Source organism: Zingiber officinale, chromosome 1A (assembly GCF_018446385.1).
Source record: "Zingiber officinale cultivar Zhangliang chromosome 1A, Zo_v1.1, whole genome shotgun sequence".
NCBI classification, from domain to species: Eukaryota; Viridiplantae; Streptophyta; class Magnoliopsida; order Zingiberales; family Zingiberaceae; genus Zingiber; species Zingiber officinale.
In genome coordinates, this window is record NC_055987.1 from 81562583 (window position 1) to 81578083 (window position 15501).

The 15501-nt window shown below is 37.4% G+C and overlaps 2 protein-coding genes across 2 annotated transcripts in view; both read left to right on the forward strand.

Moving 5' to 3' along the window:
• The window catches only part of LOC122026407, a 32810-nt gene extending 20237 nt beyond the window's left edge, over positions 1–12573 (forward strand). The window contains exon 6 of the mRNA XM_042585147.1: positions 12193–12573. Coding sequence (XP_042441081.1) covers positions 12193–12320 — 128 coding nt within the window. The 3' untranslated portion in view covers positions 12321–12573. The remainder of the gene's footprint in view (positions 1–12192) is intronic.
• A 1685-nt stretch (positions 12574–14258) lies between these two features.
• Positions 14259–14729, forward strand: LOC121999367. The gene has a single exon (XM_042554058.1). The coding sequence runs from the start codon at positions 14259–14261 to the stop codon at positions 14727–14729; it is 471 nt and encodes a 156-aa protein (XP_042409992.1).
• Positions 14730–15501: the final 772 nt, after the last annotated feature.

Below are 15501 nucleotides of genomic sequence, written 5' to 3' on the forward strand. Positions count from 1 at the left end.
GTAAAACATGCATCTCTCTCAATCTTTTTGCAAAAATGATCCGAAATACTTAAAACTCTTATCGACAACTCATCATCTCTTATCTTAATAATTATCTCGTTATGTTTAATATTACTAAACTTAAATTTCAAATATTTTGTCTTTACTCTATTAAGCCAAAAACCTTTTACTTATAATGTTTCTGGTCAAACTTCGAGTTTAATATTTATTCTTTTACATGTTTCATTTACTAAAATAATATCGTTTACAAACAACATACACCGTAGTAGTACCGTATCTTGGATGTGTCCAGTAAATTCATCCATGATTAGTATGAAAAGATAGAGACTTAGAGTTGATTCTTGATATAAACTAATCTTTATAGGAATGTTTTGGTTAATGTGCATGAAGTCTTCACTCTTGTCATTACCTTCTCATACATATCCTAAATTAATTCAATATATACTATGATAATATCTCTCTTTTCTAGATTCTCCATATAATTAGATATTTAGGTATTACATGCACTAATTAACTTGTATACCCCATTATTGTATTTCTTTTAATGGTCCTTCTTAGAAGGAAAGCTGGGGTCTTCACATCCTTGTGTACCCTTAGAGTACTTAAATTTCTTAAAAAGTGATTTCACCTCTTCCTTTGATCTAGTCAAAGCACAATTTTCATTCATATATTTTTCTAACTCAAGAACTAGATGATTCCACTTCAGATGCTGAATCTTCCTCACTAGATGGATCTTCATCTTCGTTGGTGATCCCTCCTCACTAGATGGATCTTCCTCTTTGTTGGTCATCAAGACTTCTATTGTTGGGATCTAGCGCGCTAAACAAGCGGAAGCGCAGCGAAAATTGACTAGATCCTCCATCCAGCAGATCCATGCGAAGGGAATAAACATTGCATACAAACAATCTATACTAAGTTACATGATAGGATTATATCCTTGATGCGTGCACACGATCTCCCGACAACTCGGATCTCGACGATCACGGCGTCGCGCCTCTATGGTATCCACGCGCAAGTCTTGTCTTTGCTTGTCCTCACAAATAAAGCAAGATGGAGAAGAAAACACCTAAGGTTGTCTAGCAATCTCAAGTTTAATTAAGCGAGAGCGAGGAGGAAGAAGAATCTAAAGGTCTCATACCTTTTCATCTAATGAAAATCGTATGAAAAATATCATCCAAAATGATATTTATATCCATCCATGGTATACCAAGAGTCTCCCTTCTTAATCCGATGGCTCAAAATTAACCATTCCATCTAATGGTTGATTTTGACCATTCACTTCCTGGTGAATTGATTTCACTCGATGAATCCAACCCGTTGATTCTCGGTAACTCGATTGATCCAATCCAACAATTGGATCCTTTGAGTCTAACTTCGATGGTCGGTCGGATTACACTTAATCCGTTGATTCATCCGGACCCGTCTCCCAACTTTTCTTAGGTGTGTGACCTTATGGGTTCTCGTAACGTTGGCGATGTACAAATCACCATTTAGATACATAAGCAATGAGTGGCATCAGCGAAGCGTCATCATTTATCAGTGACAAGTCGAGATCGACTAACATATTGTTGGCTGTCGTCTTGTGACTTGGTCCTCATCCTCGATATCTAGATTGATCGATAGGCGTAGTATATCCGTCCTCTTATCATCAATTTTTGTGTTTCTTGACCTCCAGTAGACACTTATCAAATAAGTTCAATATCTCGTATGACTCATTTTTTCTTGTGTTCTCTGTTAACGAGGGGCCCGCGAGATATCGCTTGTCCGTATGGAGGATAGATCCCATCACATCACTCACATCCCTCGCGTAATTCATTGCATACCCAAGTGATCGACTTTATAGTCCTAATTGACGACGTTTGACGATACCAAACATACAACTCCTTAATGGCGAACCGTAGTGACTTGTTCAAGTCTATTATTCATACTAATAGTCAGCGGAATGTTTAAGACACTCATCGTCGACGATCCGTGAAACATTCGTGGCGGATCATTCAAAGATATATTCTCTAATATATATCGATTGTATCCCGACACGATATCTCGTGTTGATCGTCACGTCTTGTAGTTGTTGACTCGTCTAGTCTCGCATTAATATTGTCCTCAGATATTAATGCGATTGGGAATAAGTAAGAGTAGTGTTCTCTATGATATCTCCTTATCATTTCAACCAATTGATATCAGTGATAAGAACCTCTACCCAAGGACATTATTATACTTATTCGATTCGGGCTCAAGTAAATATAGTAACCAACTTTGCGCTTTTATTAGTAATGATATATGAAAACGGAGTCCTTCAATCATCTAAGTACATATTTAATACTAACAATCTCCCACTAGCACTAGTATCGATCAGCGGGTATCGAATACCCATTGACCTAGTGTGACTATCATGCTTTCCTGTACTAGCCTTGGTGAAAGGATCCATGATGTTAGCGTCGGTCGGTCCTCTGCGTATTCTCGTATCTCGTATATCGATGATCCCTCGAATCGTTGTAGTATCCAATACACAAGACCACTTAAAATCATGCCCTGATTGCGATCTAGAATCGTCCTTGTCGATTTGGAATCTTACACCTAAATCCTTTTACGGCGATACGTGTAACCCTTTACAAGCTCTTCGCCTCCATAGATCGAAATAATCTTGAGTTCTTCCGAAGTACTTAAGAATATTCTTGTTGTTGTCGATGACCTTTCACCCGGATCTTGGTTTTGCTCGTCGTGCTTATCGCGTCTACGAGACATGCGGGAGTAAGTATGGCGTCGTGATAGACCTATAGCGGATCATAAGGAATCGATCCGTGCGGTCCTTTACATCTTGAAGAAGGATATTGGTCTTGAAGACTCACCGTATGACGTAAGCGGGAACCCTTCTTGGAATTCACCGCCAAAGCGTTTAAGCACCTTGTCGATGTCGTGACTCGACTTAGGCGAAGCGATCTTTTAGATCTATCTTTATAGATCTTAAGGCCTAAAATATAGGTTGCTTCACCTAAGTCTTCGTTGAAAAACAATTCCCAAGTCAAGTTTCAAGAGTAGGGATATCATTTCAATGAGTAGTATGTCGTCTCATCTGATATGAGAAAAAAACGGCTCCTCCTAATCTTTTCTGTAGACACAAGGTTCATCTTCATTCTTAATGAAAACCAGCGTTTTGATTGCATCGTGAATCGAAGATTCTAACCGGAAGCTTGCTTGATCCGTAAATGGATCTTTGACTTCTGAACCTTTCCGGCGTATGCTCACTAGAAACCCTCGGTTGTGTCATACACATCCTCGAGTAGATTTCCGTTAAGAAATGCGGTTTTGACATCCATCTGCCAGATCTCATAATCATAGTATGCAGTAATAGCAAGCATGATCCGAATCGACTTGAGCATCGCAATTGGTGAAAATGTTTCATCATAGTCTATACCATGAATCTGTTTGAATCCTTTAGCCACCAATCTACCTTTATAGGTATGCTTACGACCATCCATGTCAGTCTTCACCTTGAATACCCGCTTATACCCAATGAGTTTGATCCCTTCATATGGATCAACCAAAGTCCATTTCGGATCTCATGGTCTCTAGCCATTTCTCAGAATTTGGGCCCTGTACAACTTCCTGATAAGATGTAGGCTCGTTGAGACCAACTAGCACTACATCACCGTTGTCAGACAAGAGAAAAGAATATCTCTCAGGTTGATGGCGGATCCTATCAGATCTGTGTAGAACTTGTGCTACTTGAACAGGATGTTGTTCCACAACTTCTTGTGGTGTAACAAAATCCTGATCCACAACATCTTGTGGTACCTGTTCAATATCCATCATTGTGTCAGTGCTAGTATCTTGAACTTCTTCAAGATCGACTTCACTCCCACTAGTCCTGGCAACAAACACCTTGCCTTGTGTGAGATTATAGAAGTAATATCCCTTTGTTTCCTTGGGATATCCAACAAAGTAGCACTTATCTGATTTGGGTCCTAGTTTATCAGAGACTTGCCGTCGAACGTAAGCCTCACAACCCCAAATCTTCATAAAAGACATATTGGGACTCTTTCCTGTCCATATCGTATATGGTGTCTTTATGACGGCTTTGGATGGAACTCGGTTAAGTGTGAAAGCGGCTATCTCTAGAGCATGTCTCCAGAAGGAAGTAGGCAGATCTGTATGACTCATCATCGATTGTACCATATCTAATAAAGTACGGTTCCTCCTTTTCGATACACCATTCCATTGTGGTGTTCCAAGTGGAGTGAGTTGAGATATGATCCCACACTCAACGAGATGGTCATGAAACTCTTGGCTAAGGTATTCCCCACCTCGATCTGATCGAAGCATCTTAATACTCTTACCAAGTTGATTTTGTACTTCATTATTGAATTCTTTGAACTTTTCAAAGGATTCTGACTTGTGTCTCATCAGATACACATAGCCATATCTACTGAAATCATTAGTGAAGGTAATGAAGTAATGATAGCCTCCTCTAGCTGCTATTCTGAAAATGCCACATACATCAGTATGTATGAGTTCTAATAGATCATTAGCCCTTTCGCCATGTCCACTAAATGAAGTCTTTGTCATCTTACCTCGAAGACAAGATTCGCATACCTCATATGATTCAAAATCAAACGAGTCCAACAATCCATCCTTATGAAGTTGGGATATGCGACTCTCATTTATGTGACCTAAGCGACAACGCTAGAGATATATTTGGTTCAGATCATTAGATTTGAACCGCTTGGTATTAATGCTATAGATTGAGTTTTCAAAGTCTAGAACATAGAGTCCATTTATTAGAGGTTCACTACAATAAAACATGTCATTTAAATAAATAGAACAATATTTGTCCTTTATTATAAATGAGAACCCCTTCTTGTCTAAAAAAAAAAAACAGAGATTATGTTTTTGGTTAAAGCAGACACATAACAACACTCTTCAAGTTCTAAAACAAGCCCAGTGGGCAAAATAAAGTAGGTTTCACAACACGGCGGCAACTGTGACTCTTGCAGGTCCAGCCCTTTGTTAACTCTCTCTATTTTTCAGCCCTTGCACAGTACAAATGTGAGCATCTAATACCCATGAAGAAGAAATAGATAAATTGACTTCTATAACATATATACCTGAGGCAAAAGTCTCATTTATCTTCCGTTTTAGTTCCTCTAGGTACCCCTTGCAGTTCCTCTTCCAATGTCCGATCTCACCGCAGTGGAAGCAGGTTCCTTCCTTAGCAACCCCACCTTTGGGTTTCAGTGCATGAGCCTTGCCCTTGCCTTTGACTTGAGCCTTACGCTTACCTTTAAGCTTCCACTTGCCTTTGCCTTTAGACACCATCAAAATGGAACTAGGCTTTACCTTCTTAAGGTTGATTTCAGCAGTTCTCAACATGCTCAACATCTCAGGCAGTGGTTTGTCAATTTCATTCATGTTCTAGTTCATGACGAATTGACTATAACTATCGGGCAACGACTGCAGAATAAGGTCAGTAGCCAATTCTTGGCCTAGTGGGAATCCCAACCTTTGTAGATTTTCCACATACCCGATCATTTTGAGTACATATGGCCCAACGGGACTTCCGTCTTGCATTCTGCACTGAAACAGTGCTTTAGAGATCTCAAATCTCTCATGCCTTGCTTGTCCTTGATATAGTTGTCTAAGATGTTCAACCATATCATAAGCATCCATGTTCTCATGTTACTTCTGAAGCTCAGAGTTCATGCAAGGGGTGCTTCAGGAATAGGCTGCTCTAGGACGTACAATTTTCGTTCTTTCTTGAGAACTATTCTCAAGTTTCTATACCAGTCCAGGAAATTAGCTCCATTGAGCTTGCCCTTATCAAAGACAGATCGCAGAGAAAGGGTATTCGATGTACTTGACGACATGGTAATCTACAACAGAATAATGTCATGATCATTTAATTAGGCCTTTAATTAAATGATTCTCCCACTGAATTCTAAAGCTTGATAGGAGCAAGTCACTACTAGCTCTAAACCCAAAAGCAAAGACATTCAAGTGGGACAAGATCCATATTATACCTCATCTTGAGTTAGCTTTGGCTAATCGCCAAAGACTTGTATAAATTAGGTAGGGAACGTGTACCAATTGGACAAAATCCTTATTATACCTTGTTTTGAGTTAGTTTTGGCTAATCGCTCAAGACTTAGTATAACTTAGGTAGACAACGTTTACCAATTACATCCTATGTAACTCTTGGATCTATAGGTGAACAAGACTATTTGTTCATTTGCCCATCTCATGAAATCTACATTATAATTCATCTTGAGTTAGCTTTGGCTAATCGCCCAAGACTTGTATAATATGATTTACATCTTATGGGATATGCCTCTAAGTTCTTAACTTAGTTAAGTCACACCTAAAGTCTAATAGTCGGACATCACAATTGTTCAGTCGCACTCTACCAAGATAAAACGAGTCACTTGCTTTGCCAAACCTGACTACAAATGATCGAGGTAGTAGTGAGTACTAAACTTTGGTAGGCATATGTAAAGGACTTAATTGCGATAGCTACACATGCATCACATACATTCATGGCATATCATGGTATACATCAACATATATGTTAATTTAAACGTGACATGGTTATGACCCCTATAAACTACGATCTTCTCAAGCCAATGAGAAGAGCGATAAGTCAATAGCCGCTTCTCCAAGCGCTTCCTTGGTTGTTGTGTGTTGTTGTCCTTCCTTCCTTTTCACCCGTCTTCCAGAAGACTAACTCTTTCTAATTTTGTACATTACAAAATCTATAGAAACTCGAGTTACATTCAAGTGTAATCTAATTACAACAAGAATAAAAGGGATGAAGGCACGACACACAGACCGTATTATGAATTAAAAAATTACACACATCCAATCACATTGGGGTTAAAGGGCCATAACCATGCATCATGTCATATCTATTCATAATATTTTATGACATAAAATTTACTATGATTGGAACAACTAATTATGAGCCGCAACGCCACAGCGGTCCCGACTATGTTTCGTTCTAAACAAAACACCCATATCGATCAGGACTCAGGATTTGGCTGAGACTTAGAATCTGGCCAAGACTCACAGTCTGGCTGAGACCCATAATCTGGCTGAGAGTCTTGTGTGGTCGAAACTTATAAGTTTTGCAAATCACAGTAAATCCTATCATGCAATTTCTATATCATATATAAAATTTCTAGCAACTTAGTATAGCCCTTTGCAAGTGGCTCTGATACCACTGTTGGGATCTAGCGTGCTAAATAAGCGGAAGATGGAGAAGTCTTGTCTTTGCTTGTCTCACAAACAAAGCAAGATGGAGAAGAAAACACCTAAGGTTGTGCTAGCAACCTCACCTAGGAGTTTCGGCCAAGAGAGGCAAGGAGGAAGAAGAAGAATGCAAAAGGTCTCACACCTTTTCATCTAATGAAAATCATTAGATCCCATGGTATACCAAGAGTCTCCACCCTTTCATCTTATAGTCCAATGGCTCAAAATTAACCATTCAATCTAATGGTTTAATTTTGACCATTCAACTTCCTTGGTGAACTCAAGTTCACCCAATGAGTCCAACCCATTGATTCTCAAGCAACTCGACTCAATCCAACAATTGGATCCCTCTGAGTCTAACTCAATGAGTCAAATTCGGATTACACTTAATCTATTGATTCATCATATGAACCCATCAATGAGTCAACTTCAAGTTTACGCATGACCATGCTTTCTTGTGTCCTACTAATCAAGGGGCCCACAGATATCGCTTCCGTTATATGGAAGAGATAGATCCCATCTACATCACTCACATCCCTCCGCATAATTCATTGCATACCCAGTGATCGACTTTATAGTCCATCTTGTTACGGGTGACGTTTGACGATACCAAAACATACAACTCCTTATGTAGCGAACCGTAGTGACTTCAGGTCTAAGTACTATTCATACTAATAGTCACATGAGAATGTTTAAGACACTCATACGACGATCCATGAAACATTCTCATGGCGGATCATTCAGTATATATTCTCTAATATATATCCATGTGTCAACCTGATATCTCATATCCATGACTTGTGAGATCAAGTCATCCGTTGACCTACATACTAGTCTCTGCACATTAATATTGTCCTTGTATATTAATGCTCGACTAGGAATAAGTAAGAGTAGTGTTCTCTACAATATCTCACTATCAATTCAACCAATTGATATACTGTAGACAAGGACCTACTACTCAAGGACATTATTATACTTATTCAATTGACATTGAACTGAAGTAAATATAATAATCAACTTTGCCTTTTATTAGTAATGATATATGATACAAAATGAGCCCTTTACAATCATCTCATAATTGGTACTAGGGCTAATACTAATATATCTTTCTTGTGATCAATTGTTTGCTTGTGACTAAGTCTTCAACTCCATCATTAATGGCCATGAAGATCATATGCTCAAATAACTTGCAAAATTCTTCATTCGACGATTCTAAGGATGGGCTATCCTGGGTAATCTTAAGAGCGCTCTTCTTCTTGAACTTCTCTTCTTGTTTATTGAGCCTCGTGCACTCAGATTTGTAATGTTTTTTTCCCTATTTTATTCAAACAAATCATATATTTGATTTTGATTTAGATATACTTATGATTTGTGTGGCCTCTTTGGTTTTCGAAAGATTATCTTCACATCTTTTTTTTTGAAGATTTTGTTTCTTCTCATCAGCTTTTAGATGAAGTTAGCATCTCACTATTTTCCTCTTTGATTCTTATGCTAATGACTTGAATGAGACTTCTTCTCATTCTTTATTTTTGACTTCTTTACAATTAAGATAATACCCTTATCTTTAGGCTCAACAATAACAACAACCAAACCTTTATTTCCTTAAGTGGGGTCGACTATATGGATCCTCTTGCGCTATTAGACTCAATCCCAGACTCAATCCCCTACTAGCTTAGAAAAATCCATGTATTCGACCTTCCTTAATATGATAAACGCTTAGTTCTTATTGTTATTTTGTCAGTTTGAAACTCACAAAGTAGTCATCTAATTAACTAAAGACAAGTCCTTACATACCTTGTAAATGTCTAACATAACCATCTATCATAGATGACTACAAGCTAGTTAGTGGAAAAGCCTTGAGTTTGTATCTTATTACATCTCAGTGGTTGTCCACTTGTTCTTCAATTGTGTGGTGTCTATTAAGGATCTCATTGAACCTTCTATAATCACCATTTCACCTTCTTTCATTGCGTAATTTCTGCATTTGACTTAGTAATAAATCACATTTAGCAATGCGTGAGTCACACATACCTTTATGAAGCTTGATGAGCTTGTCCCACAGTTCTCTTGAGCCAGAGAGGTTGACTTTATTGAGTTTATCTAGTGTCAACCTGCATAGTAAAATCAAGTGCTTATCCAAATTTGTTCCCAGACATTTGAAAACCTTCCTCTACAATAAAACACTTGTCAATGTTATTTATATGACAATATTCTATTCTATCTTTCTAGTAAGTGAAGTTGTTTCCATTGAAGAAAGGATGTCGTGCTGTGTTGTAACTCTCTTGCAATGTTCTCTCTTACTCCTTTTGTTGATTAGTCTGTTGGGAGTAAGCTTTAAAACCACTTGTTAAATCAAGAAAGATGATAGAGAGGGAGGGTTAGGTAACATAATCAAAACTATTTGAAATTATTATCAGGGGTTATCTAAATGCACATTGGAAATGAATGTATTTAAGTTCTTTGAAAATTGTAGGGAAAAAGATGTTTTGAAGTTCTTTGAAAAATGCAACAAAATTAAGAAACTTCCAAGTTCTTTAAAAAAATATAGCTATATGTTTGAGAAGAGTATAATGGAAATATTGAAATAAAAAATATTTCTACGAATTATGAAAATTTAATATAATAAGAAAAGAAAGACAAATACAAAAATTTATGTTGGTCGAATTGCCAATTCCTACTTCATGGCTTATGAACTTGTATAAAAAAAATCCAGTATTTTTTTTTTCCTTGGAAATTTCCCAAGGCGGAGAAACCTTTTTACAAAGACCGACTAGAATAGAATCAATATATGAAAAATAGAAGATGGAAACTTTAAGTTCAAATCTGAAATAAGAAAAACAACCAGAGTAGCAAAAATAGAAAACTACCAACGAAAAGTGAAAGAACTTCAATGTGAAGAGTAGGATCTCTTTATAGATGGAGTACTTGTCATTATTTCTTGAATGTACATTAATTGTGGGTGTTTTAGTCGAGTTACCATTGCTTGGTATTCACAGAATGAGATCGTTCAACATTAGTTGGATGATCTGTTGTTGCCGCAATGATTGTTGCCTTATCATTACTGTAGTTGATTATTTGTCTATCACCAATTGATTGTTTTAATTTTAGTCAACTCAAACTACCTATTAGTCTACTCAACCACATTAGACAATGACACATTGTCTAGTTCCCTTGGATCTAAATAAGTTCTTCTACTAACTGTGTCATTAGTTGACTATTTTACCGTTGCAATCGACTAAACCAAATACATTGGTAACCAATTCCCTTGGACCACAATTATGTCATTTTGTGTGTTTAAATTTGTTGAATTTGTATTTCCACTGCGAAGTAATCTTGTAAAGAAAGAGCAAACGAGCGTGATAAAGCAAATGAGATGTATTCAATCCCCTGTTGCTCCCTGCACACTCAAACGCAAGACATCAAATACATAGAGCCTAACTTGACTTGATCATATCAAAACCAGCACGAGATACTTACATCCCCTCTAGTCTTTCTTCACGATTCAATATAACAATGTAGATGCAATGGCAAAGTGATGCAGGATCGACCCTAGAAGATCTCCTGAACTTCAAAGGGTCATAACTTTTGACTCGGATATTAGAATGAGCCGTTGTTTGTCTTGAAGCTGATTTAGAGACTTAGATTTGTTATCGGGTGGAACCCGTGACCCCCAAATTTCGAATTCGAAAAACATTGTTTAGTGCTTTTTCGGAGGATTCGAACATCGTTTTTACTATTTTTAGAAATTTTTGTATTTTTGTTATTTAGGGTTTTTTTGGTAGTTTTGCCTATTATGAGTCAGAGTTTGTTTATATAAGCTTTGGCTATTTGAGAGATTATCCTCTATTCTTAATGAATTTTTCTTTTTTTGTAAAACCTAGAGAATGACGGGTTTCTCTTTGTTTTTTTTTGATTTTTCTGCTTGCCTTCTCCTCAAATCCTCCTTCTCATTAGTCCGTAGGATAATCACTATCCTCCCGGCGCCGCAAAGTCTAATAGGTGTTGGCAAAAGTCCAAGTTTGCTAAGTGCTACAAGTGCTAATAGAACTAGAAGTTCAATGTGTTGGTAAATGAAGTCCTCATATATTAAGGTGGACTATACTTAGCCAGTGCTCTGAGACGAGTCCTCTTGAGAGACGATGAAATCCCCTGTAGGCCAAGAATGACCAGAAAGTAAGCATGGAAAAAGTGTTTTGTGCATGGGTAGCTTTCTTATTTAGTCAGAGATTTAACCAAGAAATATGTATTTCAGGGTCAAAGCCAATGGCAAGTTGACTAGAAACAATTTTAAACACTGTTTAGAGTATTTCTCGATTTGAATATTGTATTTGGCAAATTTTGACCAAGATAGAGCATTACAATATTCATGAGATTCACTATGATATTTATGGAGACCTCTTGTTATTGGGCTTATATCGGTAAACTTTACATGGAGTTAGAATTTCTAGGTTCTTTGGAATTCATTTGGTACATTGACCAAGTAGTTCTTTCTATCCCTTGCCATGTATATCAAGGAGGGTGATAATTTTGAAGTTGAATTGAAAACATAACATGTCTTCTCAAATAAATGTATTAGGAACTTTGCTTTATTTCTTTGTTTGTCTAATAGTTTCCTATGTCATTTTGTTTATTTATTTTCTTTATCATCGATATCAATCTATTACTTGTTTTTGTTTTGTACTTCTGCATAACAGGATAAGCACTTGGTTGCTCTTGTCATTGTAAGAAATATACCACTTGGAATTGACACAATGACAGCCTTTGGAATGAGAAAACAGATGAAAATTTATACATGAATGAAGTCATGTTGTCATGTGTTGAATATGTTACGAACATGTTCTCCCAATTTTTTCAATTTTGTTTTTTGATTAGTTGTTATTTATCATATTTGCTCTCGAGGTCAATGATTCCACCTATTCAGGTGGTTCTAATACTTGTTATGGTTGTCAGGTGGGGCATTGCCAGCTTTTGCTCAACTAGCCTCCTCCTCATACCATGCAGCCATGTCATCGTCAGCGCTGTCGCATGCTTCCTCTCAGGAAGATAGTATGGAAGGGAAAACCTCGTCTCCTCTATAGCCTATTTACCTTCATTTCTTAGTATCTCAAAGTAACATGCAACCATTTTGTTACTCCCTGCAATCTTTTTGAAGTGAAATAGCTCAAAATATTGAATATGACCACTGCAAAGTTTGTTTTAGTAACACTTTCTCAAATAAGTTTGTTTTGTCTTTATATGGCATCTCTGACATGCTTATTATGAGCCGCCTGACAATTTCATGTACAAGTTTGTGGATAGAAGATTAAGAAATAATTTATATTTTTGTTGCAACTTGTGTGTGACTTGTTTATGATAGTGAATTTTTTTTTTTTTAAAAAATACGATGATGATTTGGTTAAAACTTCAGTATTATTGTAAAAGTGAAGTTTAGGGTCTGCTATCTGTAGGGTATAGCTTAGACTTTTGAAAAATAGATATAGGTTAGGTTAGGAGTTTGGTCAGGTTGAGATGATAATGGGGCTTAGCTTGATCAAACTGGTTAGATTTTCTGTTTTGGCTCCATTTTGGCCTCTAGGTTCTTGCTCAACAAATTCTTATTCAAGTCTCCAGTAAGCATCTGTTTTTCATCATTGCTCAAGTCAATTTCACATTTTAGTTACGCTTCTTCAGTTGCTCAACATTTGGAGCTTGATTGTCAGCTTCTTCTCTCCAAATTCTCAGTTACCAGCTTGTACTTGTCTTGGCCGAAGGCTGAGTCGGGCATAAAGGTGATGAATAGGTTATTTTGCCATGGGTGTCAGGTTTACTTTGCTTGAGGGTTTATATCATCGCATCCTAAACTGAGTGGAAATCCCAAGGTATTCTGACATCCATCAAAAGCAGGAATAGTAAGTTCGTTAACTCCCCACTCATCTTGGTGGGATACCCAAACACTAAACCTTTCTCCACAGTCTGCTCAATATACTTCTTGGGCTAATTCTATCTTAATACTCCAGAAAATGGTTGCTGTAGGACTCAAGTAACTTACCAATTTGCGCATTTCTTTATCCATCCTTTTGTTCCTTGTGTCCCAACTTATGCAGATAGATTTCCTCTGCTCAGTATTTGAGGAAAGTGTTTTTAAACTTAACCCCTAAAAATTCTTTTGAGCATTGCTTCGAGGTATGCTCCATCAAACTTATGTTTGCTACACTAGCCAACTTCTACTTTGCAAAAAACCTTTGGGCATCAACTTCAATCTTGAATCTTAAGCCCAAATTACTTAAGGAGATCACACTGCCAAACTTCTATCTCTGAATTCTCTCCTGACAAGGCTGTACTTATTTCCTTGTTTTCCTTCACAATTAAAAATTTGATCTTTCATTTATACCCTCTTTAGTTACTCTTCGTTTCCAAAGCATTCATTCATCTTTATTTCTGTCTCTAAAAGAATACACGATTCTTCCTATTTTAAATACACAACAATTGAGTTCTGATAAGGGCAATTTAGGCATTATAATTTTTTTTCTCCTTCATAAACTCTAAGCGTATTAATTTTTAAAGAAATGTGAAGACTTTTTTTTAATAAAAAAGTATATTGTTAAATTAGTAGCTATTAATTATTATATTATTTATTAATAATCCTAAATATCTTTAACATTAAAAAAAACAATCAAATGCATACTAGCTACTAATGTTATGTTACAAATGTTAGGAATTATTAATTATTGAAAAATAATGGTAACGATTGTCTGCAAAAATCAAGAATAGTTTTATTTATTTTATTAGAACTAGTTTTCTGGACTTTACCATGGAAGCTATGGTCACGGTGGACCCCACCCGAATTAGAACCTCCTCTCGGTTACAACACGCTGGAAATGAATTAGTTTTCACGAAGTCGTTGCTCCGCCATCCTCCTCCTCCTCCATTTTAACTGAATGCCGTTCCTCCTGCCAATCGATCTCTCCCTATTCTCCTATACTTCCTTGACGTCGTAAGTGGTGAGAAAATAGGTGGCGGCGGTCCCGGCCGGGCATATGGACAGTGGCTGGCGCACCCCGGCAGGGAGCAGGAGGAGGGTCATGGTGGTTGCCGATCCGAGCCGCGAGGCCAGCGGCGCACTTGAGTGGGCCCTCTACCACGCCGTGGCGGAGCACGACGAGTTGCTTCTGCTCCACCTTGAGCCCCCTGGCGAGAGCACGCCGCCGCGACGGTCCGCATCGGCACCGTCGACGTTCACATTGTTCCTCCGGCGGCCTCCCTCTCTCGTGTCAGCCGGTGTGTCTGAGCATGACTCTGGCGGAGGGGGTACAAAGGCGGGGCCGGTGTTTCTGGAGGCGATGAGGGCAAAGTGCGAGGCTGCGCAACCGACGGTGAAGGTGCAGATCGAGAGGGTGGAGATGGAAGGGATGGGGAAGGCCACCAAAATTCTGGAACGCGCCCAGTTGCACTGTGTTGACCTTCTCGTCATTGGCCAGCGCCGGAGCTCCGTCGGCTTCTTAGGGTAACTCATTTAATTTTATTTAAATATGCCACTCTAAGTTTTTTCTTTTAAAAAGGGTCAATATAGAAATATAAAAGTGGTTTTTTTTATTCAATTACAAATTTCATAACATAAACTTCTAAATCTAAATTTTCTAATATGCACACTTTGTGACATCATGCATATCACTACTAAAAGTTCTTAATTGACATTGAAGAAAATGGGAATAAGTTATGCTATATTTTAAAAAATTATATTTGATTTATCAATTATTTCTAAGTTTAAATTATTGAATAGATCCAAGCTAAGCACTTAATTCTAAAAATTATTAGATTCTACAATTGTTTCTTTGTCTTCACTCCCTCTTCTGTCAATCAATTGTGGTTTATTGTTTTTTTCCCTTCATAGGTAATTAGCAACAATTTTTGATGGTTCGTGATTTTCAATCTCCTTTCAATGATTTTCTGTTTCCAATCTCCTTTAAATGATTTTCTCAAAAATAGGTATTTCTCCTCATGGTGGTTTTTCTTCTTTACCCCAAATTCCATATACAATCCTCAAGTTTTGTAATGATATTTACTCAGAATCATATATTACTTGTGAGAATTTTTTTTTTGGATGAAATTCTTCTATTGCATTCAATACCTTTTGTTGGATCGTTGGAGAAGTACTGTCGCATCTTTTTGTTTCTACAAACAAGTAAAGCAACAGAAAAATAAAAATGATAAACACAAATCAAGGATGCAAACAAATCAATTTATGATGTTTAATGTGGTCCAGTAGTCCTCCCTTAGACT

What these genes read in the sequence shown, in the direction of transcription:
- LOC121999367 (XM_042554058.1), top strand. Translation starts at nt 14,259, where the DNA reads ATGGACAGTGGCTGGCGCACCCCGGCAGGGAGCAGGAGGAGGGTCATG.